Source organism: Sinocyclocheilus rhinocerous, unplaced genomic scaffold, assembly GCF_001515625.1.
Source record: "Sinocyclocheilus rhinocerous isolate Xijiao unplaced genomic scaffold, SAMN03320098_v1.1 scaffold785, whole genome shotgun sequence".
Taxonomy (NCBI): domain Eukaryota; kingdom Metazoa; phylum Chordata; class Actinopteri; order Cypriniformes; family Cyprinidae; genus Sinocyclocheilus; species Sinocyclocheilus rhinocerous.
The window spans coordinates 841,890-861,682 of NW_015660521.1; the positions used below are offsets into that span (position 1 = coordinate 841,890).

The window sequence follows — 19,793 nt, forward strand, 5'->3', positions numbered from 1 at the left end:
TCGTCATGATTTGGGTAAAAAAAAAAAAATCAAAATAAATATTGAAATGGTTTGATTATTTCATTCTTTGTTAATGATAAAAAATGCCATTATATTTTCATGATGATTGAAATATTTTAAGACTGCGAATATGCATAAATATGCATTAATCTATACATAAAATTCACAAAATTTGCAAAAATAAATGATAATCATGGTAAAGAGTTTTAGGTAACACTTAAAGCCTTTGTGTCTAATGCATTATAAAGGGTTATACAGGATATAATGCATTATAATTATTCATAATATGCATTGTAATACATTATATCTTAAATAATTATAAACAAATTATAAACTAATTAAATTCAAAGTGTAACAATGAATTGCTAAGTGTTATAATGTATTAACTGTGGTTACAATTATTCATGATATTGTACAATGCATTACAAAGCATAATTAATGCATTAAAACTACTTTTTATAATTCATTATACATAAAGGCTTTAAGTAAAGTGTTACCGAGTTTTAATACAGTATAACCTTCTTCATAAACAAAAATAAAAAAATTGTTCATTTAAATAAGAATGAACTTTTGAATCGTAATTCATATTTAACTATGGCCACTTTTTGCCCTCTTGCGTTCACAAAAACAAAAAAAAAGCCTGCCTTAGACCATTTTTGTGACTTTCTTCTAAACCATTTTTCTGAAGCATTTTTCGAATTTAAAAAATAAAAATTTTCAGATGTTTAAAAAAATGATTCTTGATTTTTCTTTACATCAAATATTCATGTAAATGTCATCTTCACAATAAATATTGATACAGCTGCTAAAAATACAAATATTTTTATGATGTATTGAACGTTTAAATACTGAAAATATGCATAAATCTATGCATAAAATACAGAAAAAATTTGCAAAAATAAATGATAGTCATAGTAAAAAGTTTTAATATGACCGTCATAAACAAAATTTAAAAAGTTAATTTGTTTATTTTAATAACAATTAACTTTTGGGACATAAAGGTGGTCGCAATTAATATTTATTCAACCAAAATATCTTTATTTTAGAGTTGAATTGCAAATCAGAAACAGCTGGTTTGGCCAATTTTTCTCAATTACTAAAAAATACAGCACAAAACCCCTCTCTTCCGAGAATTAGTTTTTTCCTTCATGCCAAAAAAAGTTCACACTCCAGCCTGAAACCATCTGCTGTCAGAAGGGGTTTCGCTTGAGCTTTTGGCTTAAAATGGGTTTAATCTAAGGCAAAGGAGGAAATCCCAGTACAATATTCTTAAATCCTCACATTCACGCTACACACACCTCAGAGAGAAAGACAGATACAGTACAACATGGCAAGGAAGAGGGGTCCAACCCCTCGATATTTGCCAAAGCTGTTCAAACATCAACACCGTCCCGTGAATAAAACAGCAATGGGTTTCGGCTGAGCCCCACTTGCTGAATAATTTATGTATCAGGCACAGTGAAGGATGCTGGGTAAGCCTGGGCCAGGTCTGAATGCTGGCAGGGTGGTGACGGTTCTTTTTGTGGTCCCTCTGAGGTTTTCAGAAGCCGCTAGATTTGACCCCACCACTGACTGTGAAGGGGAACACGCTCAGGTGGTCTGAAAAAAGACGGACAATGGCGACCAGCGTGATAAAGTTCAGCTAAAATATCACCCAGGTGACAAAGTTTGACATAAAAAGAAACTAGGAATCAGAAGAAATGAAATATCAGTTCATTTCAGATTCAGAGGAGAGTTTTCAGTTCCTCAGAGCTCAGTTTTTATAAATGCCAAACCAATAATGCAATATGGAGGGGACCGCTTTTTTGCAAAGGGATTGTAGTGTGGCAGAGCTGAATGTACTATTGAGAAAAAGAAAGAAATGAATTAAAATGAGATTTCACAAGCATTACAACGGATGGATTGTCTGGGAGTCAATAAAGAAAAGCAAACATGTCACTGACGTCCAGCCAAAGAGTCTAGTGAGGTTCTATGCATACATAAATACATATATGAATAGGAAATTATTTGTTGTTTGGGTGAAAGAGCTGATTGTAAACATGAACCATATCCGTTGAAGGAGATGCCACTGCCATAGATTCCCACACCTGGTAATTGGAAAACTTTTACAGAAGATTGGGTCTCACTATGGAGAAATGGAGATACACTTTCTCAGACTTCATTACAGTATGTAAATTAGCTCTCCAAATAGATAGATAAAAAGCACTCCAAGTAAATAAGTTTCAACCAAATTTATTTTACAACCAGTCTTATTTTAGCATTATTTATTAAAGCAATAAGCCCCGTGAAGCCGTGGTTTACAGTGAATTTATAACAGCTAAGGGGGTTTTAGGCACTCCGCTTTGTTAAATAATGCTAAAATAAGACTGGTTGTAAAAGATGGCAAGACAAAAGTGGATAGGTAAAAATAAAAACACTAAAAAAAAAAATCAAAACAAGCACTTACATTTTTAGACAAAGAAAGATATATACTGTAATATACTGGGAACACAGAAAAATTTGTCCAACAGAAGAAAGGAAGTCTTAAAGGTTTGGAACAGAAATTATTTTTGTAAAATATCCCTACACAAGGCTCCTTCAAATCACCTGACATCAAGCAAACAAGAGTGTACAGATATGTAGTGTACGGTACACTGGCAGGTTCTCTCTGACACACACACACACACACACACACACAAAACCTTCAAAACTCAACAGTGGGGAGAAAAAGAAACTCTGTAGACATGATCAATCATGTCAAGATCCAGCAGAAATACCCATTCATACTCCGTGAGCCTCACAACACATGTTTTTCCCGCTTTAAGGTTTGCTTATTAAAGTCATGTCTGTCAGAGTAGCTGAACGCCTGGCCTCTGCCCGGAACCGCTTGGCGCTGGCAGTCGACACCAGCACTCACAGCCTGAATCCATTACCCCTGACAGCCTTTAAAGTTATAGTTCTCCCAAATGTAAATTGAAATATTATTTTTCTTGCCAGAAAGGCAACTTAGAGGGTGGATGCCCAAAAACGAAAGCAGTTATTTTTGTTTACATATAACAGCTGCCTTATACAGTGGGAAAAATATTTATTTGATCGCCTGCTGATTTTGTAAGTTTGCCCACTTACAAAGAAATGAAGGGTCTGTAATTTTTATGGTAGGTGTATTTTAACATAGAGACAGAATACCAACCAAAAAATCCAGAAAAACACATTATATAAAGGTTAGAAATTGATTTGCATTTCAGTGAGTGAAATAAGTATTTGATCCCCAAGCAAAACATGAATTAGTACTTGGTGCAGAAACCCTGGTTGGCAATGACACAGAGGTAAGACGTTTTTTGTAGTTGATCACAAGGTTTGCACACATTTCAGGAGGCATTTTGGTCCACTCCTCTTTACAGATCCTCTCTAAATCCTTAAGGTTTCTTGGCTGTTGTTTGGCAACTCAAAGTTTCAGCTCCCTCAACAGATTTTCTATAGGATTGAGGTCAGGAGACTGGCTAGGCCACTCCATGACCTTAATGTGCTTCTTATTGTGCCACTGCTTTGTTGCCTTGGCGGTATGTTTCGGGTCATTGTCATGCTGGAAGACCCATCCATGACCCATCTTCAGTTGATTGATGGTTATTTTGTATTTCTTCCATTTCCGAATAATCGCACCAACAGTTGTCTCCATCTCACCAAGCTTCTTGCTAATGGTACACACACAGTGCCTTGCAAAAGTATTCATACCCCTTCATTTTTTTTCACATTTTGTTGTTGCTGCCTTATGTTAAACTGCTTTAAATCACTTTTTTCCACATCAATCTACACTCCATACACCCTAATGGTAAAGCAAAAAAACATTTTCTTTGCAAATTTATTAAAAATAAAAAACTTAAATGATTGATTCCATTGCATAAGTATTCATACTATTAATAAATATTCATAAGTATTCATCTGGGACAGCTGATATTTAGCTCAGGAGCATTCATATTGCTTTTAGATGTTACTACACTTCGAGTGAAATTAACCTGTGGCAAATTCAATTGAATGGGTATGATTTGGAAAGGCACACACGTCTTAATAAAAGGTCTAACAGCTGATAATGCATACTGTAGAGCTCAGAAACAGGTTTGTGTCAAGCCACACATGTGGGGAAGAGTCCAGAAAAAAAAAACTCTGCTGCATTGAAGGCTCACAGAAGCATGTAGCCTCCATTATCCATAATAGAAGACGTTTGGAACAACCAGGACTCTTCCTAGAGCTAGCCTCCTGGCCAAACTGAGGAATTGATAGAGAAAGGCTTTGGTTAGAGTGGTGACCAAGAACCTGATGGTTACTCTAGTTGAGCTCCATCATATGTGGAGATAGTAGAAACCTACAGAAGGACAAACATCACTGCAACACTCCACCGATCTGGGCTTTATGGCGGTGTGGAAAGACTCAATCCTCTCTTTAGTGAAGACACATGAAAACACACTTGGAATTTGCAAAAAAGCACCTAAAGGACCCTCAGACTCTGAGAAACAAGATTCTCAGGTCTGATGAACCTCAATTCCAAGCATCATGTTTGAAGGAAACCAGGCACTGCTCATCACCTGCAGAGTACCATCCCAAAAGTAAAGTGTGCTGGTAGCAGCCTCATGCTGTGGCTCTGAGAAACAAGATTCTCTGGTCTGATGAACCTCAATTCTAAGCATCTTGTTTGAAGGAAACCAGGCACTGCTCATCACCTGCAGAGTACCATCCCAAAAGTAAAGTGTGGTGGTAGCAGCCTCATACTGTGGGGCTGTTTTTCAGCGACAGGGACCGAGGGACTTGTCAGAGTAGAAGAAAAGCTCAGTGCAGCAAAATATAGAGATAGCCTTAATGAAAACCCAGTCCAGAGCATTCAGAACCTCAGACTGGGCAGAAGGTTGACCTTCCAACAGGACAATGACCCTAAACACACAGCAAGAGTGGCTTATAGACAACTCTGTGAATGTCCTTGAGTGGCCCAGCCACAGCCTGAGCTTGAACCCAATCAAATATTTCTGGAGAAGGCTGAAAATGTGTATCTGCCCCCATCCCATCTGACAGAGCTTGAGAGGTGAACAGGTGAGGTGAAGAATGGCACATAATTGCCAAATGCTGATGAGCAAAGCTTGTTGCATCAACCAAAAAAGACTTGAGGCTGTAAAGGTGCTTCAGCTAAGTACTAAGTTAAGGGTATGAATACTTATGCAATGCACTTATTTCAGTTTTTTTATTTTTAATAAATTTACGAAAAAGTGACAATTCTGTTTTTGCTTTGTCAATATGGTGCATGGCATGTAGATTGATGTGGAAAAAAAGTAATTTAAAGCAGTTTAACATAAGGCAGCAACATAAATGTGAGCTTTTCACAAAACATGAAAAAAATTAAGGCATGCAAGGCACTGTATAATATATACCTGAAGTATACTTGCAATAGTTCCACTTTAGCACAATACTTCAGTATATCTTTAGTTGGACCTCAGCACTACTTCTGCACATTTAAAGTTCATTTTATAAAGAATATCTCTTTGGATTTGAGACGTTAGTATTTGCAACTTTACAGATCTTCTTTATGCACCAAGAGCTTGTAACACTCCAAAGAGAAAGGAAAAATTTAAATCGCATCATATGACCCCTTTAAGACTGGTTTTGTGGTCCAGGGTCATATATAATTTGCTGAGAACAAAACAGAAATAGAATGATTCTTTTACAGTAACTAAAATATAATTAAAAAAAAATATTATAAGTTCCAGAATAAGTTCTAGCTAATTACAAATAAAATAAAATAAAATAAAATAAAATAATGCTAGAATAAGTTTTAGCTAATTTTAAAGAAAGGTTAATAAAACAGAGAAAAAGTTGAATAAAATGAAACTAATTAATAAAATAAAAAATGTGTGATTCTCGTAGAGTGAGTTTGCCTTCTGGTATTTCTTCTTTCATGAGAGTCCTGCTGAGTGCTGCAGTAATGAAACCACCACTGATCACCAGCCGGTGGAGGCACAGAACTTCACAGAAACTTCACACACATTTTTTCCCACATGCTGAGTATCTTTTCCTTTTTGTCTTGTTTCACCACAAATTGATTTCTAAAAGAAACAGATTTATAGAGACTGTGGACACAGGACACCACATATTCAAAAACAACATATGCAACTATTGTGTTATTATTACCTGTCAAACAATGACATTCACTGATAACTGATTCATCAGATACTACAAAGAAACTTACTGTCTTTACTTACTGGATTTTTGTACCTGTTAAATTACTTCAGTTTTTTTTCATGCACCCAAATTAAAACTGTCATTTATGATAAAACTATTTTGTTTTGCACAGAGAAGCACAGCTGATCTCCATCGCCCTCCCCAAAAACCATGATCCCTTAAAGCAGGATTTCAGGAGTTGATCAAAGGCTTCCAAATGAAACCACACTTCTACAGCGAGGTTAATACATCCATGCTTCCTAAAACACACCACCGATGTGTGAATCACTGACGCAAGACATATTAAAAGAAAACCAACCTCAAAAAGCCGTAACTTAAAATCTGAACTTTCAGAGCAAGAGAATTTGCAAATAGTAGCTCGCCAGTGTGACTCATAATTTCACAATTTCTCATAATATACAGAAACAAAAAATGCCAAATCCCTCACCATAATTCTAGGTGTGAAGCCAGTTAGTAGCGTCAATAGCTATTTCTAGGCATGCTTTTCAGCTATAAGCTATTGGGAAAGTAAATTTCTGAACATAAATACTAGAAAGAAAAGAAGTTGACTTCGAGTGTGGTAAACGTCAGGGAGTCCTGGAAAGGTTCATTAGCTGATCTTAAGTGCATCCCTGACCGACTGGATCGCAATGGCGGCAGATGGTATTTTTTATTTGGAGTGACAGTGGGCCGCGGAGAGGGAGGGGAAAGTGGCAAAAACTGTGAGATTGGACAAAAAAGAAACAGTTTCCAAGCAACAAGTGAGATCTCAAATCAGCTGCGAACAAGGAAGGAAAGAAGCCAGGCGAGAACGTGGCCAAGCCTCCTGCTCCCCATGACCTTTCCTTTGAGAAAAATGGATCCTCATTCAAGTTGCTTGAGACTAAAATAAGTTTCATGTTCAGCCGGACCGCTCTACTGTATGCTTTTCAGCTCGTTTCTAAAACACGACTGCATTCACTTTGGCAGAACTGGGGGAAATAAGACCCCTTTTACATCCGTGTTTTGTATCAGGGCTAGACTTGTGCCGGTATTCGGTAATGCGATATATCACGGTAATGAATATGCACGATATTGTTATCGTGGGCACTTCTAAATACCGTGAATAATTATATATTACAAATTATTCCGAATTTTGAATGCATTTTAAGAATACTTTTCCCATCAACTGGTCAAAATGCACCAGTATCTGGATGTTCTTTAGCTTTGCATCCAAGCGCACATTATTGTGCATACTTTGAAATAAATCCAAACAAAACCAAAACAAATACCAAAGCAAAAAATAAAAATAAATAAATTAATTAAATTAAATAAAATAAATAAATGAGAGAAAATGATGACCTCCAACAGAGGTAATATAAATTAATAAATATAAATAAATCTTTAAAAAACTAAACTAATAAAACTACACAGAAATCTAATTAAAAAGAAAAAAAGACAATGAAATAAAATAAGTTCTAGCTAATTAAATATTTCCAAAAGAAAATATGAGAACATGATGGTCCAACAAGGGTGATATATAAAATAAAATATATATTGGGGGAAAAATTTTATTTGGAAATGCTACTAAGTGCTAACTGAAATATTTCTGTCCTTTAAAGAATTTAAACAAAATTTAACAATTAAAAAATCATGTATATTAAAATGTGTGTGTGTGTATTTTTAAATATATATTAAAGTTTTAAAGTGCTTCTGCAAAAATAGACTAGGAGAGAGATGTGAGGGAGGATTTGGGGAGATAAATGAGAGATTCCAAGTGTAGTCCAGTGGAATAACTCATGGGATATTGTTCATTAAAACGGATGTCCAGATCCCAAGGGAGAATCGCATGTTTTTTTCACATTGCGAGGGCTGAATAAAAATGAAAAAAGAGAAGAAGCTGGAACACAATTAACAAATCTGATAATGATTATTTGATATAGACCAATGTGGTCAGAATCAATCCCTGAACACTTTTAACGTTGTCAGATGCGATACAACTGTGATTCGATCACTGAAAAAGCAGATGTAAAGGTGGCATCTCATCTGATACCTAACAGGGCTGTCGCTGCACTCTAAATAGCACCGGGGGGGGGAGCTGTTTTTAGGGAAAAATGTCAGTTCCGACAGATTTTGAGGTGAACAAATTGCACTATTTTGACAATCTTGGAAACCTGAATGCCACAGCTGAGGTCTCGGAGAGTGTCCACCTCATTAGCTTTCAGTGCAGCTCACTGTACCATCAAAAAACACGAGGAACAAGCTGACACACCATAACACCCCTGAGTGCAAAGAGGGGTGTTTTCCAATAGCCTCTTCCACCTCTCTGAGTACGACCCGCTCTGACCTCTCCACCTCACGCCGCTTCTGTCCTCATCAGCACAATGCCACACTCAGAGGTCGTTCTGGAATACCGTCAATATTCCGCACGCTGCCTCATGCCCGTCCGCCCCCGAGCTTCGGACTGCCGTGGCAGCGACCTTGAGGTGGGAGAAATACTTTGAATGTAGATCAATAGCAGAACAAGGTCACTTTAGAATTCAATTAACAAAAAATTGCTTGACTCTGCTTCAGTGTGAACCTTTGAGCTGCCCAACCAGTCCACAATGATTCAGTCAAGGTGGAAAGAGAAAGCAAGAGAACAAGAAGGGAAGTAGCCAGAGAGAGTCACGTGGACTAGCAGCTAGCGCATGCAATCTGACACACTGAGCTGTAGCGCTCCTATGGACAACTCAGGTTTGGATCTGACTACCACGAACATTTACATGTTTCTGTCCTTTCTCTAATGCACTCTAAATATGTTTTTTTGCTTTTCTGTCTGGATTTACAATATTCTACTTGTTAATCAGACCATTTATGAAATAAATAAATGGACATGAAAAACGGATTCTATTTTAAAATATTAATATAACAATATTATTACACTACCATTCAAAGGTCTGGGATTGGTAAGATTTTAAAATGTTTTTAAAAAGTCTCTTATGCTCACCAAAAATGTATTTATTTGATCAAAAATAGTACAAACAGTAATACATTTGTGAAATATTATAATTCTTTGAAAACATTTTAAAATGTGATTTATTTCTGATGGCAAAGCTGAATTTTTTAGCATTATTACTCCAGACTTCAGTGTCACATGATTCATCAGAACTCATTCTAATATGATGATTTGCTGCTCAAGAAACGTTTCTTATTATTAACAATGTTGAAAACAGTTGCGCCACTTCATATTTTTGTGAAAACGGTGAAATATTTTTCAGGATTCTCTGAGGAATAGAGTTTAAAAACAGAATTTATTTATAAAATTTTGAATATATATATATATATATATATATATATATATTATTGTCTTACATTATATATATATATATATATATATATATATATTATTGTCTTTTGTTATTGTCTATATATATGTATATCTTGTCTTTACTGCCATTTTCAATAAATGTAATAAATAAAAGTATTTCTTTCAGGGGGGAAAATATCTTACTAACTCCAAGTCTTTGAACAGTACTGTACACTGGTCAATTGTGCTGTTTAGCTGTCAAAATACTAAAAAAAACAAAAAAACAAATTGTGTAAAAAAAAAAACACACGAATATTTGATTGCAGAATGCTGTAATTTACCAATCAGAACAAAGATTCCAGAGAGACAAGATATAAAAATATGAGCAGAAGAGTAGTAAACAGACGCAGTGATACAGAAGTGGGAACGTGTGTGACATGAGAGACCTTTCTGGAATCTACAGCACAAAAAAAATCACAATCAGCCGTGCACAGGTTTCCAAAAAACTGTATATTCTACTGAAGCCAGTTAAAAGCATCTCTGTGCAACTGTTCATTTCTATACACACTGTGCATCTGTAACTCAGGCAGAGCCCTGTGGGACGTTTCACGTTCAGAACTCGCTTTGATCCGGACCGCTGCAGGAGTGACAAGCTCCAGTTTGTGGCAGCACTTTTAAAAGTAGGTTTTTTAAGATCTGAAATGCATTTCTCCACTGCTCTGAAAAAAAGAATATTGTACTTCACGCTTCAGCATATAGTTAATAACTGCCATGGAAGAGGGTATGAGGTTAAGCTAATGGAATTACAGGTCCAAGGAAAGCAGGTAGAGGGCCTGAGAAAGATGCATTTTCCATGCCAATTAACATCTCCTAATTATGGTCGGGCAAGGCTATTAGGCGGAATCTGCCCGTAGAGAGCCGTCCCGTGCCCCAATTAATGCCATTGCACTCTGCACAACCGGGCCTGTTTACAAACTGATTTTAAAGAGATGCAGCACTGCTGTGGAGAAAGCTTGATTGCTTCTTGTTATAAATGGCAGATGTGTACCCCACTGTGATGTTTTCTAACCCTCCCTTCCATTCACTGCTATTTGTACATTTACAGGAAAGGGACAGGAACACAAACTAACAATAAGTTAACCTCTAATACAGTGGTTCTTAACTCGTGAGTTTAAAATAAAATAAAATAAAATAAAATATAATAACATAAAAAAATAAATAAAAATAAATAAAACAAAAACTCTGATGTTCAATGCAATGGAAAGTAAAAAAAAAATGTAATATTCATAATAATAAAAAAATAAAAAATTTAAATATTGAAAAATTTATTAAATAATCAAAAATAAAATAAAAACAATAACTGAAAAAAAAACTTTTGGATCTGATGGCCAAAAACAAAGTAAAAAAATTAAATAATAGCAATAAAATATAATAATAATAATAATAACAATAAATAAAATACTTTTGGATCTGATGTTCAAAGCAAAGTAAAATAAGAAAATAAAATAAACTAATAAAATAAATAAAAAATAAAATAATTGTTTAACTGAAGTTCAATGCAAAGGAATGTAAAATAAAATAAAATAATATTTGAACAAAAAATAAATAAATAAAAGGCTTTTGGATGTGATGTTCAATGAAAAATGGAAACAGTAAATAAAACAAAATAAAATAAAATCACATGAGAACCACTGTTCTCACAAAAAAAATAAAATAAAAATAAATAAAAATATTATTTTTATCTGATGCTCAATGGAAAGGAAAGTAATTGTAAAAAAAATAAAAATAAAAATAAAAGACCTTTGGATTTGATGTTCAAAAAAATAAAATCAGATGAGACCCACTGTTCTTAAAGGGGTCATATGATGCTTTTTTAAAGATCATTATTTTGTGTATTTGGTGTAACAGAATATGTTGACATGCTTTAATGTTCAAAAAACACATAATTTTTCAAATACTGTACATTATTGTAAGTCCTCTATGCCCCGCCTCTCTCAAACACTTCGTTTTCTACAACTCTCGCGCGCACACACACACACCGCGCTCTCGCTCTCGCGCTCTCTCTCTCTCTCTCGCGCACGCACGCGCGCACGCACACACACACACGCACGCACGCACACCACTCACTCACTCTCTCTCTCTCTCGCGCACGCACACACGCACACACCGCTCTCTCTCGCTCGCGCACACACACACACGTCTTTGCAACTTCAGGGATCTTATCTATGCACAATCAGCTTGTAACACTCCAAAGAGAAAGGAAAACTTGAAATCGCATCATATGACCCCTTTAAGAGACAGAAAGCAATTAAATAACAAAAATGTTTAATTAGGTAAACCCTCTCAAACTCAAAAAGGATAATCTTTATTTACACATGCACAAACGGACCATCAAACTGTCAAAGTGTTTTTTCTGAACGCTTTGTTGAGCACCGTACAAAAGCGTGTCCGACGAAGGGCCTGGCAGCGATTTAGCCCCCACGGTGACAGATCACTCCGGCCTGCCAACTGGGCCATCTGGAAGTGCATGCCCTGTGGGTGTGAACCACTGAACTCCCACTGCTGTGGAAGGGGCATTTGTAGTCTTCCTGGCACCGCTGCCAAGATCCCTCAGTCTCTCTTTCCTCTCAGTCAGCGTTGCCAAAAGACATGACGGCAGCAGAGAAGTGTCAGAGGAAGTCTCAAAGGTAAGGGGGATGGTGTGTGGTGTGAATGACCCAACTGACAACTGACATCATCTCAGAATGTGATAATTCAGCCCAAAAAGGCTGCAAAACATCATCTAGGTAGAGGGGAAAACATTACCAGGAGACAAGAAAAATACCGGTGATACACTGATACAGTGAACCATTGACAAAAATATCCAAATGACCCATTGTGACAACTTAATGTTGCAATCAGGGGTGTCATACAACTATTTTTCTTTTTTTTTCTCTCTCTCTCTCTGAGGAGGCACCAAGTCTAGTCTGGCTCATGTTGTTCCCTAGTTGAGATGAGACATGACTAAAGAGGAAGAAAAAGGTGTAAACAACACGTAAATGATGACAGAAGCAAATGGAAATGATCTGTGTGGCCCAGTTAGACTGGACAAATTTGGATAAATATGTGATTACTGCCACGCCATATAAGACAAATATTTTTGTACCTACAATAACAACTATAATGTGTTTTTGTACTACTTTAATATTTATTAACAATATTAATAGCCAATATATTCTGGTTTCTAAAATGACATTTACATTGAAAAATGTAATAATCAAATAAAGAGGAGGTGCAACCAAAACTCATACCATTAAATATATATATATATATTTTTTGTTGCATTATTTATTATTATTATGACTACATTATTTTTTGACTTTAAACATTAACCCAATGTTTTGTTTGGGGTCTGAGAGATCCAAAGGCTCCTTTAAAAGCTCGAAAAACATATTTAATATTTAAGTATCAGGTTAATACTTAATGACTGCTTCGAAGATTGTAATGACTGACAATAAACAAAATTTAACTTGGCATGCTTTAAACGTCTGCCATGAGATCTTACATGTGCTTTTTCAATAATCCGGTATACAGAATTATATTTAAATTTCAAGATTATAATTATATATATATTTTTTAACACAAACAGCCATAGGGTCTCTGGGACCACAAGACAGCCAATCCTGAAAAAGGAATCTAACAAGCAACCTTCCATATTTGACACACCACCACCACATGTAAATGAATGGGGAAGACAGGGAATAAAAATTATACTGACTGGAACACAGGAATATTTGTTAATTCCCAAAATGCAATTTTAGCACCATCACACAGCCTCACAAAAGTCATAATTACCTTAACACCACATGCAACTAATAATCAGCATACACAAACAATAAAATCATCCAGTTGTTGTTGGTGTGAAAATGCAGCGATCACAACCATTTTTCCTAATGCAGCTAAAAGGATTGCTGTAAATCATTCAGGTATGAATGAGTTCATATGGAGTAGATGGTCACGCACCCTCCCAAACTTTGAAAGTGTGGAGCGAACTCCTCAAAGAGTCAACAATCCCAGCCCCTCTGGGATGTTCTCAGGGACAACTCACAAGGAGACTGACAGAGCAGTCAACAGAGAGATTGCTCCCCGAGCACAAGGGCATCCAGCTCTCCTTCACCATTAACTCTTAGACACCATTAGTCAGAAAAAGCTTCTACATGGCTGCACTTTCTTGCTGTCCTGCTCCATTAATGCCACTGAAAATGGAAACGTGTAGCATTTTATGCAGCTTACCAACAAATACTTGTGTAAAGTTGTCATTACTACAAGCAAATATTGTTTTGTTAAATTTGATTTCTCTCTACTACTAGAAAATGAATAAGATCAATTTCATTTAGAACTACAAAAGTGCTTATTTCACAGGTTATCATGTCTTACTCTTCTACAAAAATTTGCCTATTTTTTTTATTCTGTCTTACTGAGCTAATAACAAGCCAATCAAATTGTGCTCCCATAAATGTATCTAAAACAAACATTAAAATAATTTTAATCACCAATCATCAAAGTCATTTGACGGAGATCACAAGACACAAATCATCAGAATATAAAGAAAAACCTCTTGAAGCATCTCACCAAGAGAACTGCGGAAGTCCCGTTTGGCCGGAAAAGCTCAATTGACATATCTGGAAACATTCGTCCAATTCTGGATATGACATCATCAACATACCTGGAACAAGAAAAAAAAAATATATATTTTAAGTATTTTTGTTTTTCACTTCAAGTGTAAGTCAAAATGTCCTTGGGTCACAGTCACTGTCAACACCAAATCAATGGCTTTTTGCATTAAGGGCTTAGTATTGAACAAACTAATTGTTTCTTCTGATACAACACACATATACTTTATATAAATTATATATATATAATTTAAGAACACTGATGTAGACAAATCACACCTCCTTGTTTTCAGTACAGCTGTAAATAATCAAAATGCCAAAAAAAGTGAAATAAACATCAGAGGCAACAACAAATACTGTATAAGCTCTACACTGAATGCATTAAGGCATCGATTTGCATCCACCATCAACAAGAGGCTCCACTGTTCCACATCTGACATAACCTTCAGTGCTTCAGAAGAAAACGAATACTTAAAACCCTGCCAGCATTGCTCAACAGCCTCGTTAGACATCAATAAATTGGACTGAGAGTGCCAAAAGCCTTCAGCCATCCCTGGAGTCAGCAGAACAGTACCCAAGAAGAGTCGCCCATCATGTATTGTGGGGTCAATGCTAATAAGGGTTTAATGAAAATCTCCATTGCCATCAGCTATCAATAGACTTGAGGGACTGGCCCTGCACACAGACAAGGAAAATAATTCATTAAAGAACCGATGGTGGGCAGCTGGTGGAGGGATTTGCTTAAAAGTCATTTGAAAGTTATTGGACCAACTATGGAGATAATATTTCTTAACGCTGGTTGTGGAGAACCCAGGTAACCCATGGACAGGTGCAAATGGGGACACGCATGTGCTTGCGTACACACACGTCTGAAAGTGCAATGCAGCTGGAGGAATCGACAAAGATTAAGTTGCCTCATCACGTTGAAAGTTCTCCCTGATTTTCCTGCAACAGCATTTTCTTTCCCAGAAGGGGAGACCAAAAGCAAAGAGAAATTGTTCAACATACCTCTCTGTTTGTTCGCAATTTCCCTTGTGCCTGCACTAAGGTTGCTCATTTACTAACTTAAATTAAATAACAGCATATTAAATAGGCGAGAACATCGCTAGAGTTTATCACTGATTCGACATATGCTTAGTAAAATCTTTATACTGTATAAGGAGTTTGGGAATCATTAGACCAAGAATAAACTAGATTTTAACTTTTCGGGAGAAAACGTGAGCAGTGCTTGTGCATGCAAAACTTGCCGGTACAGTGCTCCGGCATTTCTATGCAGTTGCTAGGGTGTTCTGGATGGTTGCTAGGTGGTTTCCCACTAGCCCAATTCCGTCTGTAAGATATTCTGGTTTCTAGATATGGCTGGCTGTGGTCTTTCAATGTAACTTAATAGGACTTTTTGGATCATTTTTTAGTCTACCAGGTGAAAATAAGAGGCGTGATCGCTTTTAAACCCATTAACACACCTCACAACAATTCCAATGACTTGAGGTATCATCCTTGTCTGACGCACATGCTGTGGGAAAAGTTATGCATTGAACATAATACTTAAGAAAGGGGTTCAAATCCCTAACCTTAAATGGACATTTCACCCAAAAATTAAACTTCAGTCATCATTTACTCTCCCTCATGTTGTTCCCTCACTTGACTTTATCTTCGAAACACAAATGAAGATATTTATAATGAAACCTAGGAGGTTTATGTTGCTCCACTGAAAGTCCAGGTAACCAAAACTTGAAAGATCCAAAACAGTTATAAAGGCATCGTAAAATAAAGTGGTTTAATCCATGTCTTGTGAAAAAATGCAACTACTTTGTATGATGAATAGAAGTCATTTGGGTTTTAATTCACATCTAAACAATGCTCAACACGTCATGTTTAGAACATACCTCATTGCCTTTTGTGCATCGTGGTGCACACAAGCTTCTGTGTTTAATGTACGTGAATAAAAGCCCAAATTAAATCTGTTCATCATATAAATTGATCAAATCTCTTCACAAGGCTTGGATTAAACCACTTTATTCATATGGATTTATTATTTTCTAAGTTTTGGTTACCTTAACCTTCAGTGGAGGTGCAGAAAACACAGGTTACATTAAAAACATCTTAAAATGTGTATCGAAGATTAACTAAAGTCTTATTGGTTTGGAACGACATGAGGAATAATTTCATTTTTGGGTGAACTATCAATTTAAGGGTATTTAAGGGATAGTTTATATATAATGTACTAAAAACTGAAAACTTTGTTTTCCATTTTTCACATACAGACAACAATGTTGTCAAAACGATACCCATTCATATAAGTCTGTGAATACGACTTAAAATGGTGTCTCCAGGCCAGGCTAGTAGACGCTATGCAAACACTTAATACTAATGCGCATATCGTCATCTTTTTCGCAAATTTTCTAGTTTACAGAGACGGTAATGGTGTCGTTTTCAAAAATGTGCACTTTGAAACCCGTCTTCAAAAGTTTGCATTTTCAGGCCCCAAAATGCTGTTGTGGTGTAAAAGAACATCCAATACATAAAAAATATAAAACTGCATAAAAAGTATTCAGTTTTTAGTTGAAAACGGTGTTGGGTAAATACACCCCCAGTATGAACAATAGTAGAAGTGACTAAAAAGTACTTGCACAATTATTACTTGAGCAGCTAGCTGAAGACAATTGACATGCAAAAATCACAAAACTCATTAAAACAAGCTTTAAATTAAATGATTTAAATTCACTTGTCAAACAGGATGTCATAAGGAAAGTATGCGATATTGCATGCTAACTTCACATGAACCAAAACCTGCTCCTCCAGCCAATCACAGACACTGCAGCCAAGTAATTATTTTATTCCTGGCATAGGTGGTTTATTGGCAATAGAATGTCTGGGATGTAACCAAATAGGGTTAGCAATTACATCTCCATTGGCACCACAGAGGGGTGTCGGCATGTTACAAGACAAGACATGTTTTAATATATCCATGCTTCACAACTCATAATCTCTGGAGTGAAACCCACCTAATCTCCATGCAAACTAACTCATCATTGCTGGACTCACAGAAAAGGTTTTTCTTCTTCTTCTGTGGCTCTGATTGTTTTCTCAAGCCAAGCAGAGCATGAGTCTCATAATGGATTTTAGGCATAGCGAGGCTTAGATTAACATATCGAACATTACTTGCACATCAACAACTGTACACTCATTGAATCAGTGTCTTCACTCTGTAAAGTCAATACCTGCCTGCATAGACTTTGTGGTCCAGGATATGGTCAAGAATGTGTAAAATCAGTCAAAAGCACTGTCTGCAGGATCCAAAATTACATCTCCCTATGGTGAAAAATGACTAAATATATTAGTCAGAAATATTTATTACCAGCCAGAAAATTATATTTTAATTTCTTTTTATAAAAAAAATATATACATATTTTTGTATGATAACAGAATAATTAAGCCATTTTCTTTGCAAAACTGCCATATTTGTGACAAACAGCACAGTCTCTGTGTCACAGTGAAACAACTGTCAAAAAACAAACATCAAAACGTATTGTGATTTTTGTTCCACATATTTCATTTTGGTGGCTTAATGTGACAAATATTTCACATAAGAGACCACATAGAAAACAAATCATGTGGTATTCTAGATAAAATTCTAACAGTAAAATATCGACCTAAAAATTCAACCTAAACTATGCAATGTTGCAGTTCCTCATAGTTCCTGCCAAACTGGCAATTTATTTACTCACCAAAGCCAATATTTACTCCCATTTGGTGCTTGGCTGCCTTGAAACCACAGTGTTTAAAGGTCCTTGTTAAAGTCCCTCCCTCTAGCCCTGCCCCAGGCCGCCTCTCTGAACAGGTTTTTAATTGTCTACTACCCATCTGCTCTGTTATACCACTGCACTGTACAGGATGAGACCAAGAAAGGTCAAGAAATCCAATGGAAGAGGATGTGGCTGTATCCTCTGACCTTGAGTGTGCTGTAACACTGTCAATCAGCAAGGCACCATGGGCCATTTTGCCAGTGATGGCTTCATTTCAGAATAAAATATTCAGTAGAAACTCACCATTCAGAGGACAGTTTACTTACTTGACCAGGTGTAATGTCTCAGGCGCTGTTGAGGAAGCTACTAGCAACTCAATTAAAAGTATTCAAATGACAGTCAAGCCAGCCTTCAGGAAAAATAGTGATCTGCTATCTTTGCTCATCTTGGACCACAGAACTTTTTTAACCAATCACCTGAACTGTAAATGTCATGCATCTAAAATCTCTGTCGAGCCACAGGAAAATGATAAATTACTAAATCAATAAATGCAAATAAATCAGTCACTGGCAAAACATATATTCTGTATTCTGTGGTGGAGGACAAATTTCGGGGTAAAAAATAAACAATAAAAAATAAAAAAAGTTAAATGCCAATGCATAAATGATGACAGAATTTGGGGGTGAACTATCCCTTTAATGTTTCCAATTTTACACTGAAAAAACATTTACTGTACAAAAATCCTCTAGTGTTGGGCTTTTTTTGATCTGAAAATACTAGCGAGAGCTATTTGAGGGTATGAATGATTACACCATGAGATTCAGTAGGAAGACGCAAATGTTGGTTTTCTTTTTTCTACCAACCTTATAATCTAAATGCAAAGTTAACGAATGCTCCATGGACATGTAGGTTCTGCAGCACAGTTTAAGGATCTAGTGTAGTGTGATTTGAATGTTAATGCAACAGATTATCATCCAGATGATGAAACATTTTCAGTGGATTACATGCCAAGCATTGCCAACTGCTTAAAAACTGATGTGGCCACAAGAAAGGGCATCTTTAGACACCCCTGAGGATGGCAGGAAGTCAGTGTCAGGGGAGCACAAAAAAGGAGATGCGTGTACTTTGTTCATCTTGATGTAATGGCGTAACATTGCTCTCTCAGTGTGATGGATGATACAAAGTGATCAAATAGCCCTTTCTTGTGACTGCATGTGAGGGTGAGATGAATACTGATAAACGAGTGCCGTCTTCCTCTCTTTCCTTTAATCAGGGATCAGCTATGACTAAAATTTTCATAACACTCTGCTCTCCAAGCTTTGCTGCAATGCAGCACAGGAAAGAGACACTTCTTGACCAGCGCTCCCTTCAGTCTGGAGATTGAACATGAAACAGTCTGGATGCACTTCATGATGCTAAAATAAAGAAAAAAAAACCCTATGAAATGTTACGAGTTCAAATAATAATAGTTTATAACAATATCACAAACTAGTGAGTTAAAAAAAATGCACTACTTTAGTTTGAGTGGATGTTGCCACTTTCACCATGTCTCCTTTATTTAATTGATCAATCCAGTTAAATTGAAATTTGAATGTGAAAAGTTAATTAAATATGATTAAATATATAAATATAATTTCAATAGGTGGCTTTCTGAATGTTAGTTAGTCAGTGCTATCCATCCATCCATCCATGCATCAAACAATAAAAATAACAGAAAAAATATATGAATGAATATATATATATATATATATATATATAAATAATTAAATATTTGTGAGTGGCAAAAGTATGTGAATCTGGTGTGACCCCCTTTTGCAGCAATAACCGCAAGTAACTTTTCTTGTAACTGTTGATCAGTCCTGCACTACGGCTTGCACGAATTTTAGCCCATTCCTCAGTACAGAACCACTTCAACTCTGTGATGTTGGTGGGTTTCCTCCTATGAAC

The 19,793-nt window shown here is 36.1% G+C and overlaps 1 protein-coding gene across 1 annotated transcript in view; it reads right to left on the reverse strand.

The window, feature by feature from the left end:
- LOC107725311 (mediator of RNA polymerase II transcription subunit 27-like) overlaps positions 1-19,793 on the reverse strand; it is a 75,672-nt gene that overhangs the window by 19,486 nt on the left and 36,393 nt on the right. Inside the window, exon 4 of the mRNA XM_016534529.1 lies at positions 14,060-14,153. Coding sequence (XP_016390015.1) covers positions 14,060-14,153 — 94 coding nt within the window. The remainder of the gene's footprint in view (positions 1-14,059; positions 14,154-19,793) is intronic.